The 20,713-nt window shown below is 47.9% G+C and overlaps 1 protein-coding gene across 1 annotated transcript; it reads left to right on the top strand.

The window, feature by feature from the left end:
• Positions 1–8,265: 8,265 nt before the first annotated feature.
• LOC121459811 (phosphoinositide-3-kinase-interacting protein 1-like) lies at positions 8,266–20,454 on the top strand. The gene is made up of 6 exons (XM_041669835.1): positions 8,266–8,637; positions 9,506–9,622; positions 9,701–9,820; positions 10,791–10,997; positions 11,089–11,167; positions 18,892–20,454. Exons 1-6 carry the CDS (start codon positions 8,568–8,570, stop codon positions 19,094–19,096), a joined length of 798 nt encoding a protein of 265 aa, XP_041525769.1. The 5' UTR covers positions 8,266–8,567; the 3' UTR covers positions 19,097–20,454.
• Positions 20,455–20,713: the final 259 nt, after the last annotated feature.

Below are 20,713 nucleotides of genomic sequence, written 5' to 3'. Positions count from 1 at the left end.
ACATCTCCCCATCAAGAGTGTTGCACAATAACGGAGTTCATCCATCCATTTGTCAGCAGTTTACTAAGGGGTTGGGAATGTAGCTCAACTCACAGAACGCTTGTTAGGAAGCCCTGTGTTCAGTCCCCAGCACCACATAAACTGTTCCAATCCTGAACCTCACGTGGTACAGTGAAAACATGGAAGAATTGGTAAGCAGAGGTCAAGCATTTGGGACAAAGTAGTGTGTAGTAGGTTCATGTCACTCAAGTGGGACAGACAAAAAAATGTAACTTGAGGCCTGAAGAAATGACTTGATGGCTAAAAGCACTTGCTGCTCTTCCAGAGGACCTGAATTTGATTTCCAGCACCCATGTCAGATGGCTTACAAACAGCTATAACTCTGCCTACAGGGGACTCAGCAGCTTCTTGTGGCCTCCACAAGTATCTGTATGCACGTGGTGCACACAGACTCATGCACACACACTTTTAAAAATAAAAGCCAAGCATGTTAGTACATGCCTTTAATCTAAGCAATCAGAAGACAGAAGCAGGAAGATCTCTATGAGTCAAGGTCAGCTTGGTCTACATATCAAATTTCAGACCAGCAAAGACTACATAGCAAGACCTTATCTTAACTTCCCCACTCCCAAACAACAAAATAATAGAATGTACGGCCAGAAAATACTGTTTCTACAAAAAGCTCAATGACAGAGCACTTGCCTAGCATGCACAGTATGTCACACACACACACACACGTGCAAAGGAGCACATGTACCCCCAGACACACATACACAGAAAGAGAACAACGTTAGGTATAATAAAACCTCCAACAGCAATAAAAATTAAGCACACTCTTCCCATCCAAGGGAAAGAACATCAAGAACAAGTAGAAAAGCCGGGCAGTGGTGGAGCACACCTTTAATCCCAACAGGCAGAGGCAGGCGGATCTCTGTGAGTTTAGGCCAGCCTGGTCTACAAGAGCTAGTTCCAGGATAGGCGCCAAAGCTACAGAAACCCTGTTTTGAGAAACCAAAAGAGAAAGAAAAAAAACTATTCACTACACTAGCACACTAACCCAGTTATGATAGAGAGTTGCATTGGGATGAAGGGAGCAAGCGTGGGGGATATGGAAAATTAGAACTTTGCACATGCTTTCTTGGAAGTTGTATATAATGAAGCCAGGGTTTGAGAGATGGCTTAGCAGTTAAAAAGCACTTGCTGTTCTTGCAGGGGACTGAAGTTCTGTTCAGAAAATCCAAGATAGCAGCTATCCTTGCCTCTTGTTCCATGAGATTTGGTACCCTTTTCTGACCTCTGTGGGCACTAGGCATGTAAATAGTACACAGACATACATACAAGGCATGTAATAAAATACAATCAATAAGCTAGGCTGTGGTGGTGCATGTCTTTAATCCCAGCACTTGGGAGGCAGAGGCAGTCGGATTACTGAATTCAAGGCTAGCCTGGTCTATATAGAGAGTTTCAGGACAGCCAGGGATAGACAAAGAAACCCTGTTTCAAAAAAAAAAACCCAAATGAATAAATAAATAACATAAATAAGCTAAATGTAAAGCTAGGCATGGTAGCACATGCCTTTAATCCCTGTTTTTAGGAGGCTGTGCAAACTGCTGAGTCCAAGGCCAGCCTGCTTTACATAGCAAGCTCCAGGCAAGTGAAGGCTACATAGTGAGACCCTGTTTCAAAACAAAACACACGCAAACAATATAAGCCAACAAACAAAATTAAAAGAAAGAAAAAATTAAATGTAGCTCAGTGCCTACCTAGCATGCATGCATGGACCCTTTTTCACTCCCCAACACTGAAAAAAAAACCAATATTGTTCATCCAGGACAAGAAATATTAGGGCTGGGGAGATGGTTCTATCAATAAAGTCCTTGCCTTGAAAGCATGATGACGTGAGCTTGATCCCTAGAACCCATGTACAAAAAAAAGCTAGGTGTACCCCTGCACTGCTTACAGTCCCAGTGTTTGTGAGGCAGACACAAGTGGATCCCAGCCTAATCTGTGGGGTCTAAATCAATGAGAAGGCCCTGTCTCATAAAACCAAAGTGGAAGTGTCTGAGGAACACTCCCTGAGGCTGACCTCTGGCAGTACACTAGCACAAGCACACTCACAAGAAATAAATCTGAAACCATGTACTTTCAAGCCTCAATCATCACTGGATCTCCACATAATCTTTAACTTTTATGTGTATGGGTATGCTTGTATGACTGTGCAAGCCTGGTGCCCCAGAGGTCAGAAGAGTGCACCAGATCCTCTGGAATTGGAATTAAAGATAATTGTGAGCCATCATGTGGGTGCTGGGAACTAAACCTGGGTCCTTGGAAGAACAGCAGTACTCTTAACAGCTGAGCCATCTCTCCAGCCCTGACCTTTCTTGTAAACATGGTGCTGGGGACTGAGTCATGAGCTTATATATGCTAGGTAAGTGCTCTACCATTCAGCTGCATCTTCAGTTCTTCTTAGTTTCCTTTTGCTAAGGTACCCAAGTAGGCCTTGAACTTGTGATCCTCCTGCCTCAGTCTCCCAAGTAGCCAGGATTTGAAATTTACATTACCCTTGCCTACCTCATCTGTAGGATTTAATTTCACCTTGTATAGTCCATGCTAGCTTCCAATAGTTACAAATAGTTATGCACTAACAACTTTACTGAAATGGGCACAGAACCTAAAAAGGAATGCCAGCTTTTTCAGAAAGTAAAAAGGAACTCAAAACTGTCCATGGGAATATTACTGAGATGCACATTCTTTCTGTTGCTTAAAAGGGAAAGAGTGTTCAGTAATGATAGTAAGGAAATCCGGGGGTGGGGCAGGGAGCAGGGCTGAGGAAGCACTGAGTGAATGAAGTCTTGAATGAATGTGTATTGTTTAACATGGGCACAGCTATGGAAAAATGGGAAAGTCTTCCCTGAACTACGCTCAAGGAAATGGCAATTCCTTCTCTCTTGGTGCTTGTGGGAATGTTGACAGTATATGCAGAAAATGCCCACCATAGCTCCCTGTCCTCCATGTTTACTGCCTGAAGACCCCTCCCCTACAGAGATTGCTCCTGTCAAAATTAGCTAAACCTGCCTCTTTGTTTAGCTTCATGCAATAACCCTGCCCTCCTTGTTCAACAGGGTATAGTAAAAATGCTTAATTTTCTGGATGCTGAGGCTTCTCCATTAGACAGTTCAGTGCATCCAATCCAAGCTTTTTTGTTAGTGAGTTTGTCTTTTCCTTATTCCCTTGCTGTCCCAGTCATGTGGAAGCCTGTAAGCCATGCTAGGACTTGGCAAGGGTGGGGAGTGAAGGTTATTTCTATTAGCACTGAGGTCACCAGGTTCTTTCAACAGGGCCTAGATCGTCTGGGAGTTCCTCTGTAAACACAGGACAGACTAGAAATTGCTGGCAGCCCGAGAGATTCAAAAGACAAGTTCTCTCAGTCAGTAATGGATCTCAGGAAAAGGTGTTCATGTGTGTATCCCAGCACTTGGAAATACAAGATAAGAGGTTTAATACAAGTTCTAGGCTATCCTGGGCTTCTACTTCCAAACAACAAAAAGCTAGTCATGGTGGCACAAGCCTGTAATCTCATCACTGAGGGATGGAGGCAGGAGGGTCAGTTCATCATCAGCTACACAGTCAGTTTGACCCAGCCTGGCTACAAAAGATACTGTCTCAGAAAACAACAAAAATCCTTACAATTCAGGTGGTGGTGGCTCAAGGCTTTAAATTTTAGCACTCGGGGGTCAGAAGCAGGCAGATTTCTGAGTTTAAGGCCAGCATGGTCCACATAGTGAGTTCTAGGACAGTCCAGGCTACACAGAAAACCCAACCAAACATAAAAACCTTTCCAAACAAAAAAGAAAGAGAGTGAGAGAAAATGGTTGCAATTTACCACAAAACATATAGCACTGTCGCAAGGCTCCTGAGCTTTTCTTAGCAGGCCTTCTGTCCACATCTGTCAGGAAGGGTCTGTCTAAGGGAGACGGAGCAGCCCAAAGCAGTCGCTAGCACTCCCTGACATCTAGGGGGGAAACAATACCTAAGAAGTTTGTGTACAGATCTCATAATATGGGGCCAGGCTTTGCCGTATATTAAAAACCAACAGATGAAGCAATAAGCCAACCACAGCAGTTAGGCGGTAGGACAAACACTTCTTTTTTAGTTACTATTTTATGTACATTGGTGTTTTGCTTTCAGGTATGTCTGTATGAGGGCAAAGGATTCCCTGGAACTGTTATAGACAGCTGTGAGCTGCCATGTGGGTGCTGGAAATTGAACCCAGGTCCTTTGGAAGAGCTGTCAGTGCTCTTAACCGCTGAGCCATCTCTCTAGCCCCTGGACAAACACTTCTTAACTACTTTAAATGGTAACAGTGCTGACTATTTGAGTGATCCACAAAGGAGTTGATGAGCTAAGAAAAGCAAAAAGGAGAACACAAAGTACAGATTACTGTATACAGTACTAAAATCACAAGCATATTTGGAGTAATAAAAATGACCCAGATAAAGCAGCATGCACCTATAAATCCAGCTATTTGATAAGCTGAGGCAGGAGGACACCTTGGAGTCTAGGATTGGAAGTTTGAAGCCAACCTCAGCGACACAGTGAAAATCATTTAAAAAAATAATAAAATAAAAATGTGCGGGTTAATAAAAATGAACATTTATACAGCTAATAAAATTATACAGTACTGGTATAGAGGATGTGTGTACCTCAATGAATAAAATTAAGAGTCCAAAAATAGACAGCTCTATGGACTATTAGTTTTCCACTAGGGTATTAAGACCATTTAAGAGCACACTGAAGTTTAGCAAGATTTAAAGTTTTGTACATAGGACTATCAAGAAAGTGAAGAAGGGGCTGGAAATTAACAATGGAGTGCATGTTCAGTATTCAAGAGGACCTGAAAAAAAGCGGGGAGGGGCGGGAGCGGCATTAGTCACAAGAATTCCAGGGAGCTAGTTCAAGAGCCTCAGACCCCAGGATTAGGGCTATCATGCTGTCCCATTCCTGAAGCCTGTGTGAGGACCATCACAAGAGGCTGCCAAACACTATGGGAAATTAGAGTTGCTGTGGCATGAATGAGGAAGACACTCAATGTCCTCCTTCAGTCTAATGCCTGGACTCTTAACTCAGGTCTTCAAGCTTGCAGGACTGTTACCCAATAAGCCATCTTGCCAGCTTCGTTCTCTCATTCTCTCCCTTGCTCCCCTCTCTTCTGGTTTTGTTTTTGGACAGCATCTCACTACATAGCCCAAGACAGCCTTAAACTTAGGGATACTCTTGCCAAGCCTCCTAGTGATGTAATTACAGGCATTTTTTTTTTTAACCGTGCCTGGCTTCCAGTAGTTTCCTATATGTAAACAGGTCCTATGTTTGTCCCTTCTCATGGCCCTGTTCAGTCTGGACCCTCCAGACCTTCCAGATGCCCCTGGTTGAGCTCTCCCTCACATCTACAACAAAACCTTCTCCTCAACCATAACTAGGAGTGGTCGTGTCCTCATTTTCATTCAATTTTTTTGGCTATCCCAAGTTGCTTTTAAGTCAGGGTCTCTCTACATAATCCCAACTATCTTGGAACTCACTTTGTAGACCAGGATGGCCTTGAATTCACAGAGAATCATCTGCCTCTGCTTCCCAAGTGCTGGGATTAAAAGTGTGAGCCACCACTGCCAAGCTGTTCAATGTTTTTTAACACCATCACTATAAGTAAAGCACAGATTCTTTTCAAAGTTTATGCTCATAAAGTATTTGATAAACTTCTGTGTAAGTCAGTGCTATGCTCATGCTAGGTTTTGGCAAATCTTGCTTTATATTTATTTCAGTTTTTTCAAGGCAGGGTTTTTCTGTTTATTTCTGGCTGCCTCGAACTCACAGAGATCTGCCTGTCTCTGCCTCTCAGAATGCTGGGATTAAAGGCACATGACACCACTGCCCAGCATTTTATATTATTTTATGTGTATAGAATTTTGCTTTTGTTTTTTGTTGTTTTTTGAGACAGGGTTTCTCCGTAGCTTTGGAGCCTGTCCTGCAACTAGTTCTTGTAGGCCAGGCTGGCCTTGAACTCACAGAGGTCTGCTTGCCTCTTTCTCCCGAGTACTGGGATTAAAGTTGTGCACCACTGCCGCCAGGCCTGTATGGATGTTTTTCTGCATTTGTCTATATTGTTTGCATGCCTGGTATGACAGAGGCCAGAATAGGGTGTTGGATTCCCAGGCCTAGATACAAAGCACCTATTGCTCTTTAACTCATGAGCCATTTCTCCAGTTAGCAAGCCCTTTCCCCCAAAACACACATACACATAATTTAAAAATAATAATAAAATCTAAATACCTCTGGTCTATACTTACCAACTATCTCATGCTTAACAGCTAAGTTTACAGTATCCGGTCTTCCTATGACCCTATGAGCATGTTTTCATAAATGGGAAAGCTATGTAATTTTTCTTACTTCCTTTCCTTCTTAGTTTCTTTTTTCTTTTCATTTTCCAAGACAGGGTTTCTCTGTGTAACTGCTGTGATTATCCTGGAATTCGCTCTGTAGACCAGGCTGGCCTTGATTAAAGGCGTGAGCCACCACCGCCCAGCTCAAAGTTTGTGACAGGGTCTCATACAACTTAGTCTAGTCTCAAACTCCCTGTGTTCATACTCAAGGATGATCTTGAACTTGTGATCCTCCTGCCTCTACATCCAGAGCTGGGATTACAGGGTTGTACTCCCCCACCCAGTTTGTGCTGTTAGGGGTCAAACACACTATCAGCTGAGGTGTTTAAGAGGACATGGCTCTGCACTTATGAGATCTGAGTTCAAATCCTCAGCACAAACATTAAAAGCCAGGCATGGCTATGTGTGCCTTATAATTCAGCACTAGAGAGCATGGAGAGGAGGGTCCCCGGAACTTGAGTGTGTTCTCAGGAGGATCACTGGCCAGCCAGCCCAGCTTAAGTGTCCTCCTTCTGCTTCAGTAAGAAATCCTGTTTCAAGGCAGTAAGACCCGAGACATCCTGCTCTTCCTTCTCTACACACACAGGCACATATCACACACCCCACGGGGTACCGCCCCCCACATACATGCAAATTCTTTTGGGAGGGGGCATTTATTTGTATGAGTGTTTGGTCAGCATGTGTGATATGGGCCAGGCTGGTGTCTGGAGGTTAGAAGAGGGTGCTGGATCTCTGCAACTGGATACAGTTGCTTTTGAGCTAAGTGAGGGGAACTGAACCTGGACCTTCTGCAAGAACAAGTGCTTCTAAGCACTGAACCATTTCTCAACCCTGACACAATGTTTGCTTTTTTTTTTTTTTAAAGAAACACCTCAGGAGAGTTGGAGAGACAGTTCAGAGGTCAGGAGTACTTGCCGCTCTTCCAGAGAACCTGAGTTCCCAGGGCACACAACAGTCACATCCCATGGCCCACAACTGCCTGGAACCCATGTTCTAGAGGACCCGAAGCTTTCCTCTGAGTGCAGACACAGATAGACACACAAATAAAAATAAACGTTTTCTTTTAAAAAGACACCTCAGGATTCAATCACTTCTAATTAGTTAGAATCGTGTCAGCTTTCTACTATGATAAAGTCCATAAAACTTACTTAGCAGTGTTACTTTCCCTTCCCTACATTATTGTGGCAAGATCAAAACAGAGTCTCCCATTTCTATTCTGGGACTTGCCTGAGTCACAAGGTAGTCTTGGCAAATCACTCTGCTCTATCTCTCAATTTACTGAGGCTGCTTGGGAACTTCAACTGCCAGCCAAACTAGCTCCAAAAGTCCCAAGTTACGTGGTGGATGTGGTTTAAGGATAGGAATGCATTACTGCAACTGGATTTCCTACAGACTGGTGGGGGGAGCCATTTTACTTAATTTTAGGGCTGGTAGAAAGGGCAGACTTTACAATACAGCTAGCAATCCCAGTGTTTGTATAACATGCATTTTCAACTAAAGACACCCTCTCCGCATTCCTACTATATATGGGTACCCCAAACCTCAAATGTGAGTAAAGGAATGTGACTGACCTGACCTTGGCAAAGTACAGTTTAAATACATACATATGGCTAGAGTTGCTTCCAATATTCTTACTTGTGCTGCCAATGTGCTCTTAAATGCCTCCTGCTTTTGTAATCAGCATCATCTCTCACTACTGCTCTGGGCTTTAGCCCTAATCCAGCCCACTCCACGATGCCTTCTGACACAATGGCTCTGTACTCACAGACGGAAAAAAGAAGAAAAGCTCTGGGGATGCAGTCGTGCAGGTCGCAAATGGATCTGCTGCTAAGCAAAGCCTGAACCTCTCGTCATTCTTGACTTGGCTGAGTTCCTCTCTTGGCTCAGGGTTAGTGATCTAGTATGGTCTAGGAGGCTTAGGACCCAGGGGGCGCCTTTTAGCTGACAAACACCTCGACTGCAGCAAGCTAGCTGGGAAGCTCCCAGTTCTAAAGAGAGGCTGTTTACCAGAAGAGCGAGCATAACAAGGGCCGGTCTCACTGCAAGGCTGGGAACTAGGAAGCAAAACTGCTGCCAAGGAGACCCCATTCGGACACTGGCTGTTCAGTCACCTGCAAGCCGGAAGAGGCAAGGATGCTGTTGGCAGTGGTACATATATTTCTTCTCAGCAACATGCTTCTGGCAGGAGCCTATGGATCTGGAGGTGAGATTACATTGTTTTTTTTTTTTCTTTCTGCAGCAACTTAATGAAGCAGAACGGGTAGAGCCCCCCGATTTCCCAAACGTGGCTAGGCTGACAGAGAAGGAAGCTTTTGGCTGTTTTCTTGTTATCCTACGAAAGCTCTTCTTCTCCCCTCTCTCTCCTTCCTTGCCAGAGGCTTGCAGCTCCATCTTTGCCATTAAGAACAAAGACAAGTCACTTTCTCTTCCCCTTTCCGTGTGCATGAGTGGATGGAGCTTGGTCCCCAGAGTCCTGCCCTTTTAAAGTCCTTTTGCTTGATGTGGCAGGCGCACAGACCTCCTCCCCTCTCCAGCTTCCTCCCGTGGCTCTCCGCTGAGGGGAGTGGGAGCTGAAGAGATGTGGCAGATTCCCTCAGCTGAAGTCTCAAATCATTGGCTTCACTAAATCAAAGGCTTTTGTGGAATTCTCCTGGGAGCTGGTGGTGTCTGTTAAACTAGCAGAAGGTGGCCGTACCCGCGGAGAAGGGAACATCAGTTTATATAACATGGACTTCTCAACACTGGGATGACTTCCAGGTCTGACTGCCCAGAATCAAAATCTCCACAGACCGACTTTAGCCAGCCCTCCGGCACCTCCACAGCGGCCCCAAATCCAAGAGTAACAACACCTTGCACCTGGGTAGGCTTTAAAAAAACAAAAACAAAAAACAAAAAACAAAACAAACAAACAAAAAAAAACAAAGCTAAATCTCTGAGTGTTGCCTGTGACCGGACGCCGCTAGGGGCATGACAAGAGCTCTCCACTTTCACTCTGAGGTACACAGGGCTTTCCACCCCACGAGGCCAGAGAGCCGCACTCAGGGTCCCGGGCGGGTTGCTCTTCCTCACAGGCTGCTTCTGGGACGGCGGCCACCTGTACCGGGAGGACCAACCGTCGCCCGCGCCGGGTCTCCGTTGCCTCAACTGGCTGGCCGCGGAAGGCGGCCGTGGGTCGCCCCCCGAGCCCAGTGAGTGTCCGCCGGGGAGGCGGGCGGGGTTGGAGGGCGGCGGCCAGCGGTCCCTGACGTCTCTTCTCTCTGCCTCAGGCTCCGGCAACCACAACTACTGCCGGAACCCGGACCAGGACCCGCGCGGGCCCTGGTGCTACATCAGCAGCGACACCGGCGTCCCTGAGAAGCGGCTTTGCGAAGACGTGCGCTGTCCAGGTACCCGCCCTGGATCCCGGGGGAGAGGACGCCAGTCCCCCAGGCGCGAGGCAGCGGCGGCTGCACCCGCCTCGCACGTGCGGCCGCACGACGCCCGCCCCGCCCCGTCCCACCCCCGCGCCGTCCGATTGGTCAGAGTTATCTCCAGGCCGCGGAGCCCGAAGCCCATTGGCCGCCGCTGCATTCGGAGTGAGCTCATCCTCCGCGAGCACTTGTAAACAACGGTGGGAGGCAGCTTGCTTCTTCAGTGAAGCGCTGCACCGGCGTTTGCTGTGTGTAGCGTCTGCTGTGAGCTAGACACAATGCTCACAATTCCCCGGGAAGAAGCAGTGTGAGGGAACTGAGTCACCCAGAAGTTCAGGAGACCTGCCAGAGGCTGTGGGGGTATCCGGATTTGTATCCAAAGCTTTTAGGCTTAAGATAACTAAGACAGTTCTCTAGGAATAAATGCAGTTATTCGTGCCCTTAACACTAATTGGCACGAATCTTGCGCTCAGTGTGGACTGTCTCCTGACGTGAAGACTGTGTCTGTGGCGACATTCTCCAGCAAGTCCAACTGGGTGTTGGAAGATAGTAAGGACTTGAAGAGACAAGTGGGAGGCAGGAGAGAAGTTGTTCCCGAAGACGCTTTCCTCACATTTGCCTTGTATCACATCCCCTCCCTTTCAGGCTTCATTTTGCCCCTGGGGCAGGCAGGGGAGTTGTTTTTTTTTTCCTTTCTATTTTTGAGACAAAGTCTCACTGTGCAGCTCTGCTTGACCTGGGACTCACAGAGATCCTCCTGCCTCTGCCTCCGGAGTGTGTCAATTCAGGTGTTCGCCACCACGCCTGCCCGGGGGCAGGCTTTGGTTTCAGTCTAGCAGAGCATTTTAGGGTGAACCCCTTCCCATAATGACCCCAGCAATCAGGTCAGGTTCAGCTGTAGAATGCACTCCGGGCAGTCTCTGATGAGAGCTTCTTCTCACCTCAGCTCCAGAGACGGCTTCCCAACCACCATCAGCTGCTACAACCAAGCTGGAAGAGAAGTCTGAAGCTCCAGGTGACAAAGAGGCACAGGTGTTTCCTCCTGCTAATGTCCTGCCAGCCAGGAGCGAGGCAGCAGAGGTGCAATCAGTGATTGGCATCAGTCAGCGCGTGAGGATGAATTCCAAGGAGAAGAAGGATCTGGGAACTCTGGGTAGGGTCGCCTTGGTTGGGATTCATCAGATGACGTCATTTGCTGATTTCTGGGGTGTGGCTAATAGGACTTTGTGTCCTGTCCCCCGCAGGCTACGTGCTGGGCATTACTATGATGGTGATCATCATTGCCATCGGAGCTGGCGTCATCCTGGGCTACACTTACAAGAGGTGAGTCTTTTCTCTTCCTGGCTCTCTCTAAATAGGGCTACAGAAGAGACACAATGTCATATCGGCTTCTAGGTGTCTTTCCAAAGGAGAAGGAAAACCCAGCTCAGGAGCAGAGATCTGGTTTTCGTCACTGCCAGGTGACCTTAGACAACTAGGGCAAGGACTTAAATACTGACACCCCCCTCCCCCCACGCCCAGGGTAGCTCAGACTGGCCTTGAAGGAGTAGTCTCAAACTCATAATCCTCCTGCCTCCACATATCACCATGCTCTGAAGAAGACTAGATTCATTTTTGTCGAATTTTAAAATTCTGCTACTACACCGGGCGGTGGTGGTGCATGCCTTTATCTCAGCACTTGGGAGGCAGAGGCAGGCGGATCTCTGTGAGTTCGAGGCCAGCCTGGTCTACAAGAGCTAGTTCCAGGACAGGCTCCAAAGATACAGAGAAACCAAAAAAAAAAAAAAAATCTGCTACTAAGATGGGTGCAATGATGTATATCTGCTATAATCCCAGAATTCAGAAGACTGAGGCAGGGGGTTTACAAGTTTGAAGACTGTGAGACCCTGTATCAAGAAGAGGAGGGAGAAAAAAACATGTCTTTTTTTTTTTCTTTTTCTAGGCAGGGTTTCTCCGTGTAGCCCTGGAACTCACGCTGTAGACCAGGCTGGCCTCAAACTCACAGAGATCCGCCTTCCTCTGCCTTCTGAGTGCAACCGCCTGGCTAAGAGTTATTTTTCTTTTCTTTTCTTGAGTTTTTGTCTGTATATAATGAATGTCTGTGCACTCCATGAGCACTTATTGCCTAGGAAGGCCAGAGAGTGGCTCTGAATTCCCTGGACCTGGAGTTCCACACAGTGAGCTATCCTGTGGGTGCTGGAAATTGAACCCCGGGTCCACTGGAAGAAGAGTCAGTGCTCTTAAGTGTTGAACCACCTCTCCAGCCCTAAGACACTATCTTTAATCTCAGCAGGCAGACACTGAATTGTGAGTGAGGCCCTGTGCCAAAACAAAACATTCTGCTACTGGGAAAGGTTCCTAGCTCCTGGTCTTGCAGTCTTACAGTTGGGGCTTAGAATTTCCTCAGTGGGATGTCTTTAGTGAAGAGAAGAATGGTGACAAAAGAAAACCCATCGCCACCCCTTATCCCGAAGGGAAAGTACAGGAGACTGCTTGAGAAGCAGGGACACACTTGCAGCTGGAGGGCAGCAGGAATGCTTGTTTTGAAAGGTCTCCTGACAAAGCCCCATGGGGCAGGTCTTGGAATCAGTGCTGTGTGGTTCTGAGTCCAAACTGTTGTTACAGAGCAGGCTGTTGGACAAAACAGGGTATTTGACTTCCAGCCCCGAGGATCAGCTGTATTTCTCTGACCCAAAAGCCTTCCTATAAAGGAAGTGATACAGCGGACTGCATTGTCCAGCAGTGAGAGCCATTGTCTGAGTCATATCAAAGTGCCTCTCAGCCATCATTTTATAAGCCCAGGGTATTCTTAAAGGTTCTGGGTTCAGCCCAATTGCAGACTGAAAAGGAAGTGTGATAATTACCACAGCAACCACAGATGTCACCTGCTGTTCCTGCTTCAAAGCGTGACACGCCCCAGCTTCACCTTTTGTTTTGAGACAAGGTAGTTCAGGTTGGCCTTGAATTCACTGTAAAGCAAAAATTGACTTTGAGCTCTTTGTTGCTTTCTTTCACGGTGGTGGTGGTGGTGGTGGTTTTTTGGTTGTTTCCTTTTTGGAGACAGGGTCTCACTATGTAATAATTCTGGCTGGCATGGATCTCTCTGGCTAGATCAACCTGGCCTTGAAGTCACAGAATCCTTGAGACAGGGTTTCTCTGTAGCTTTGGAGCTTGTTCTGGAATTCACTCTGTAGGCCAGACTGGCCTCGAACTCACAGAGATCTGCCTGGCATGCGTCACTATGGCCCCACATAGCTTCTTGAACTTTGAATCCTCCTGCTTCCTCCCCATTATGCTCACAGTTGCGTTTATGAAACAAATGCTGTTCTTCCCAGTTTTCTGAGGAAACTTGAAACAAGAAAAAGTAGGTGCCTTGCCTGTGGCTTCACATCCAGAATATGGTGGAACAGACTGCCATCTGGGTGACCGGGCAGGTTGTTTCTTGTTACTAGTCCAAAGCATTCCTGGGGGTCAAATGTGTGTTAGCTCAGTGCATGGCACACAGGAAATGGTTCCTAGTCCTGTTGTGCTTATCTATACAGTGTGGGTACTTGATGAGTTATTCACCTTTCATTAGGTGGGGTGTTCGAGATGATGATGACCCTGCAGCTCTGATGTTTCTGAGAAGGCACTGTTGACTGGATTGGTTTAAATCCCAGCTCTTCCATTGGCCTGAACAGATGGCTTTGCTGGTTTCTCTGATTGTTCATTAGTCAGAGAGCAGAGAGGTTGTTCTGGGAGCATCCTGCCTCCCAGACTGAGGCTGTGTCCACAGAAGGACTGCTGACGTGCAGATCCAGGGACACCTGCTTGTTCATTTAAAAAGTGAAGAAACAGAGTAGTTGCTTTGCCGGCACCAGCCATTGACGCAGACCATGCACTGAGCCCTGAAATACTCCCCTCTTCCTCAGCGTCTGGTAGTATTTGGCTGCCATTCAATCTGTGACAGTTTCCAGACCTTCCAGGTGCTCAAAGTAACTGCTCTTAATTCCAAGCCCAGCTGGTGCCCAGTGGAGAAACCAGGTCTTATTTCTTTTGTCTTACTCTTTTCGACTGTCATGGGACTGCCATGTGACCTTGAGATTACTTTCCTGTAAACTCGGGGGAAGGCACTAAGTCACTAGACTGTCACTAACCTCGGACCACCCTTTTCCTTAGCAAACATGTTCTGAGAACAACCTGTTCAACAGGAAACCACATGTGGGTTAGAAACAAGCTCTGAGCCTCCATCTCCTCACAATTAGGGGACAGATGTCAGGGCAAGAGCTGGAAGGTGAATGCCTTTTCAGGCAGCCTTTGCTTGGTGGATATCATGCCTGTTAAGTGGGGATATTTCTCCCCATACATCCAGCTACCCACAAGTGTTGTTAAACATTGTAACAGCAGGATGATAATCAGATAGAAACACAGCATTAGCTCTTTGTTTCATGCTTTCTTGGTAAGTCAGGCCCTGCTGTGCGCCTTTCTCTGCTCTTGCCCAAGGCTCTTCCTAATGAGGAGCCCAGGCCTAGAAGAGTTAAAGTACCAGGTCCTAGGTGCCCAGACTAGACCATGTGTTCTTGTTGTTATGTGTGTGTTCCTTGTTTTGACATAGGTTCTCACTGTGTAACTCAGGCTGGCTAGGAACTCTCTCCCTCATTTATATGTGTGGATATTTTGCCTGCATGTATGTCTGTGCACCATGTGCGTACATGGAGGGTTGTGAGTTGCTATGTAGTTGCTGGGAATCAAACCTGGGTCTTCAGAAAGAGCAGCAAATGCTCTTTCCTGCTTAGCTGTCTCTTCATCCACGGCCAGGAATTCGTGGTCTTTATGCCTCAGCTTTCTTGAGTGCTGGAATTTATGAAGCATGAACCACCATGCCTGGCTGTCGATTATCTTCAGAAAGTCCAGCGAAGCCCAGTAGCCTCATTTAAATTTAAATTTCTCAGGACAGTAGGAAAAAGTGAAACTTCTCAAAGAATGACTGAGTTTGGAAAGCAAAAGAAACAAGATCTTGTTCTGGAATTCCCTCCACTTGTGGACGCCACGCACTAAGCACATCATTTACCTTTTGTGGGTCCCAGCTTACTCCCCAGGCGTGAGCTCTGATGACCTACCAGCACTGATATTTCTGTAGAGGAAACTATTGCTTGGTTTAAATCCCAGTTCTGCTCTTGGTTTACACTTCCCTCCCTCCCCACCTCCTTCTCAGTCTTTTCAGGTCTGACATGATAACAGAGGGCACATGGGTTTCAGGAGGATGGAATCAGGGTGCTTTGGATGTACAGTAGCGTGCCTGTACAGTAGCCACCTTGGTGGCACAGAGCAGCGGGGTGGCACAGCGTGGCTTCTGACTCAGAAAACAGCAGCAGCTCAGAGTAATCTCTGAAGAAACCTGCACTGCCTCGAAGAGGCTCCGTTGTTTCCATAACCCAGGGGTAGGAAGCCAGAGGCAGGTAGCAGCTCTGTTTCCTTTTCTCTCTGGCCAGCCCAGCTTGCACTGGCCCCAGAGCAGTCAGGGTAATTCCTGCAAGTCTTGAACTCTGCAGGGCCACGGACTTGGCTGATGGAGGGAGCTTTCCAGAGCTGGGAAGGGTAGGCAGGCACCAGGCTTCCTCCTGCGAGGAAGAGCTAAAGGTGGGGGTAGAAAGGAACTGTTTGGCTGGGTCTTTGTCCTAGTAACTCTGGCCACGAGGTGGCTAAGCCCTTGGCTGGGGTAACTCCCTGTCCCTGCTGAGTGCTGTCTTAGCTCTGCAGGGAGCTCTTATTCTCTGATAAAAAGGGAGGGAAACAGTAAGTCAACACCATTTCACCCCCTTGGGAGAGAAGCTGAGTCGGTGAATAAGCCTTTGTTCTATCTTGCAGCCCGACAACAGCCCGATTTTCTCACCCGCCCCCACGGCAGGGAGACGGTTCTGGGCCACCTAATGGTCAGTTTAGCAGGCCTGGCAGCATCAGCTACTTCATCTCCAGGATTCCCAGGCAGGACTCAACAGGCACGTGGGGTCAGGCATGCTTCCAGGTTCCTAAATGGATGAGGCCAATCTAGACTAGGCACACTGTCTGTTTCCTTTACCCCAGATTGCCTTTCCAGCCCTGCTTTTCCCATGAATAGAAATAATCTCTCCCCCCCCTCCGGCCCTGCGCCTCCCAGACTTGTGTGTGATGAGGCCTGACAGTTATCAGCTGCTCAGCAGGCTACAGATACATGCTTCCTACGCGAGGGAGCGGAGGAAAGCAAGGCTTCTTCGTGTAGGCAATGGACACTGCTTGCGTAAAGTGTGTGGCATCCATCAAAGGTGTAGTTGTGCTCTTTTGCTGGGTGATGACACCCTTGGTACCTTGGCTAGGTATTTCGGAAGTCATGGGTTCCTGGTTTGCCTTCTTCCTCCATCCTTCTTGTAGACTTTGAATTTTAGCCTCTGGCAAAAGATACTTGAATGTTTCATTTTTGCAAATCGCTGCTAGCTTAGGGAGGAGGATCTCTTACCAAAATTAAACCCAGACCTTCCAAATGTTTCCGTTCACGAGCAGTCTTTTAGAAAGTGGCTTTTTATTATGCAGATAGCCATTAGCCACCTCCGATAGGTGACTCAGGGTTTGAGGAAGGGAGTGGTTATTGTAGAGAATCCCCTCTTCACGAATCGTGTACCTATCTTTGCCTGTGGTGCTCCGGGAGGTTTTCTGCTGTGGGAACTGATCCCCAGGACAGATGCTAATGAAAGAGTGGGCTAGGCTGGGATTACATGTTGAGAGACTTGGTTGCCATAGGAAGATGAGCTTACTGACCTCCTTCCTGTGACCTTCCATTTGGGATTAGAGCATATCTCAGGTGGACAACTCTTCCAGAATATCCAGGGTTCTGGAGATTATTACGTCCCAAATAGGCTGAGCAGGATCCACAGCAGAGAGACATGGCTAATGAAGAGTCCTGAGGCCTCTGCGCACTTGTCTCCTCCAGTACTCTGTTCTCCAGCTTTTCTCATTGTACATCACGTGACGGATGCAGACTACAGCAGATCAGAGCTATGTCCCTGAGATCTGAACCAGGCTCCTGTGCTGCTTTTTGTTTTGTTTCAGCTGGAGGGCAGGGCAGGGCAGGGAGCAGGTTCTCCTGGAGGGAAGCAGCCCCTACTCTGCTTGCCTGGGATAAGTGGGGTCCACAGCACACAATGGGCAGGTCCGTCTTGGAGATGTAGCCGTCCTTGTTGACTGGCGTGGATGCCTTCTTGTCCATTACTCTTAGGGGTCCACATCTCCTTCCCATTCCCCAGCACCATGTCGAGTGCCTGTTGAAGGCCTTCGCCTCGCCCAGGGCCTTCTTGTTGCAACTGTTGATGAACACTAACGTGGTGGTTTTTCTTTGTTTGTTTTTCGAGACAGGATTTCTCTGTGTAGCTTTGTAGCCTATCCTGGAACCCGCTCTGTAGACCAGGCTGGTCTCGAACTCAGAGATCTTCTGCCTCTGCCTCCAGAGTGCTGAGATTAAAGGCATGCGCCACCACCGCCCAACTCAGTGTGGTGTTCTTGAGCGACTGCATGAGCAGAGAGAGGACCTTTGTTGACTTTCTCATCCTTCCACTTTCGCAGTCCCTCTGGGGGTCATCTCACTCTTGAGTTTATTGAGACTTGTGGTGGAAGTTTCACTCAAAGATCACTCCCTCCTCCGTTGCATTGCTCTGGCCTCTACCCCAGAGTCCTGTGTTTATCACCCACTTAGTTCATATCTCCTTCAGATAGTTTCCTTGGCAGCTGAGCCTAAGTTGTTGGCTTCAAAGGATCTGCCCTGGGCTCTGTACTGGTTCTGCCATGCAGTCTATTGGAGTGTGTGTGTGTGTGTGTGTGTGTGTGTGTGTGTGTGTTGGCGGGTGGGCAGGGGTCCATTGGAAAGCATCATACATGTCCATTAAGAAGACCTAAGTTTGCCAGGTGGTTGGTGGTGCACGCCTTTAATCCCAGAATTTGGGCAGAGGCTGGCAGAGCTCTGTGAGTTCAAGGCCAGCGTGGCCTAGAGTGAGTTCTAGGACAGCCGAGGCTACAGAGAAAAACTCTTATCTCCAAAAACAAAACAAAACAAAACAAACAAAAAAGACCTAAGTTTGAATCCCTGTACCACTGTGCCTTAGGGGCTGACTCTTAACAGCAGTCAGTGCACAGTAAACTTGTTGGAGCCTGTCCTGCATCCTTGGAGCATCCCTTAAATGCACTGGGCCATTTATTTGTTTATAGAATGAACAAGAACTAAGTCTTTGGGCTGAACTGAGAATGACGTGAGATGATCTGTACATACATACGTACATAATACACACATCCATTCATCCCCGGCATGGCGTGAGTCGTCTACGTAAGCAGAGCGACTCTATGGCTCAGATGAGTCACTGAGTATCAGGAGGAATCCAAGGCAGTGACTGAGATGTTTGATTGCCATTTTCATTGTATTCTCTTGCTCGGTGCAGCCCTGAGTCCTTTTGTCTCTGCATGGGTTGGGAATAGTTCACTGCCAGCCTGGGCTCCCACTTTTCAGGACTAAAGGATGACAAGGCAGTCTTTGAAACACACAAACTTGTTTTGTGGTGGAGAGGAACATGCCTGCTCCTGCAGTTGTAGATGTCAGATGTCAGCTTGAGATGGGTTCTTCTGAACTCACGTCATCAGGTTTGGTGGTAGGTGCCTTTACTGGCTAAGCCATCTCACCAGCCCAAGAAGGCAGTCCTGTAGCAGGATGGGCTGCTCCGTTTTCTGGACAATTTCATTGGTTAGGGATGAAGCTAGGGTAGGTCTTTAGGTTTCTGGGACCCCTGGGCTGGAAACAAAGGCCTGCTTTCTTTCAGTTCCTTCTACACTATCCCCACTGAGTCTCATGCAGCAGCCACCCCACCTTACAGTAGGGGATCAGAGACAAGAGCCGGCAGCAAGGCCTTATGGAGTTTAAGGCGGCCAGGAGGACGGACTAGCCAGTGTTAGTCCTGGCTTGGTCAGGTGATTCGCCGTCACCAGGGTGAGCTCCTGCTCAGGCTTTGGTAAAGTTAATTGAGCACAATCTGAGTGTTTTCTTTTCCTGACAGGGGGAAGGACCTGAAAGAGCAACATGAGCAGAAAGTGTGTGAGCGGGAGATGCAGCGAATCACCCTGCCCCTGTCTGCCTTCACTAACCCTACCTGTGAGATCATGGACGAGAAGACCATTGTTGTACACAGCAACCAGACTCCCGCTGACCCTCAGGAGGGCAACACCCTCCTTGTGAGCCAGGCTGGCACCCCTGGGGCCTGAGCCCCTTCAATGGACAGGAGCCCATGAAGACACTGGTACAGGACAGGCCACACTCTTGCAGCTGGGAGGAGCTATATTTTGTGTTGTGGTTAAAACCCTATCCCATTTTTCTTTTGAGCGGGAGACAAGACTCCTCATGACACAAGCAGAAGCAGGGAGCATTATGGGTGAGTGTGAGGAGGCTGGGTAGGGTCCCTCAGTGCTCCTTTGCTATCCCTTGGAGCGGACTTGCCCCTGGATAGCGACTGCCACAGTGGTGCTGTGGCAAATAAGGGCTTCCACATTGCCTGACCCAGGGAAAGACAGGGAGTTGGCGAGGCTCCCCTATGCTGTACACCTAATGTGGCCTCAGTCTCTGCCTTTCCATTCGTCACCCAGGAACTTGAGTGGCGTATACTGTTATTCATAGTTAAGGTCAAACAGGTTATGCATGAGGCAGCATTTTTATATATAGTATTTGGGATGGAAGGTCCCTTCTGACTTCTGAGAATCAGAAGTGAATTTGTACACGAGTCAGAACTTGGGTTGCAAATGGGTTCTGGATGAGGGCTGCTGGGCGTGCTCCAGCTTGCTGGTAGTGTTGTGCCTTGACAACTCTGGGCCAGGCCTGGGCCCAAGGGACTCTTCCTGTTCTGTAAGGAAAGAAAGGGAAGAACTGCACTAAACATTTCGCTGAGGAAGACACACAAGGGCCTGCTTCTGCCTTCAGCTTCATATTTGGGTATCCAGATGGTCTCTCTCCATTTTGTGCTGATAAGAGAATAACCAGTCAACCCATGGGAATTACACATATCAGCGTCTGTGAACCTAGAATAGGCCCAGAGGCTAGGTAGCAAAGGCATGGAGGGGCTTGCCTTCACAGTACATCTTGGCTCACAGGCAGCCCAATGGCCTCCAGGCCAGTGCCTTCCATAGGGCTAGGATTGCAACCTATACAAAACAATCACTGAAGCACTGGGAAGGACCTTAAGGGGTTCCAAGTTTGAGACACAGGGTCTCCAGAGAGGGAAAAGTGTCTGCATCAAAGCAAAATCTGGATGGCCAGGGGTGCCCAGCTTCCTGGCCTGGGCAGTGTTCCCCAGCCAGACGCCCTCTACCGCCCACCACAGAGAGGGGTGGGGCGGCCCACTCCCTTCCCCAGGCTGCTCTCTGGAGCCATCTGTTGAGGGGGCCTAGACCTCAGGGTTCCCATGGTGGAACTGACTATGGGAAAGAGAACAGTACTACTTCCGACTTTTCTATGAAAGTATTTCTCTGTGTATGTTTTATATACCTCATTCTGACACCTGTGTATGAACTGTGGGAAACTGCTCTGCATTTGACTTATATAAACACAAAACACAACTCTGCTTGCCACGTTTTTGTAGTGCTGGGAATGCTCCCGAGTACCAATCCATACTTCTACCTTCTTGATCACTGTGACCCAGCCACTGGGAGGTAGTAATGGCTGAACTGTTACAAACTGCAGCCCCCGCACCGACTGTCAAGGCCGCCATGACCATCTTAAGGTTGAAGCGGCAAGTTAATCCCTTTATGTCTTCTCTCCTTTAGTATTCTTTCCAACGTAGAGGACTTAGGATGGACCCTCCCAAAATCTTTTGTTGGGGACTAGAAACA

This window comes from Microtus oregoni, unplaced genomic scaffold (genome assembly GCF_018167655.1).
Source record: "Microtus oregoni isolate MIOR12 unplaced genomic scaffold, Mior012 000019F_ref0000042, whole genome shotgun sequence".
Classification (NCBI taxonomy): domain Eukaryota; kingdom Metazoa; phylum Chordata; class Mammalia; order Rodentia; family Cricetidae; genus Microtus; species Microtus oregoni.
Note: the sequence above shows the minus strand (reverse complement) of the source record. Positions and strands in the feature narration are given on the sequence as shown.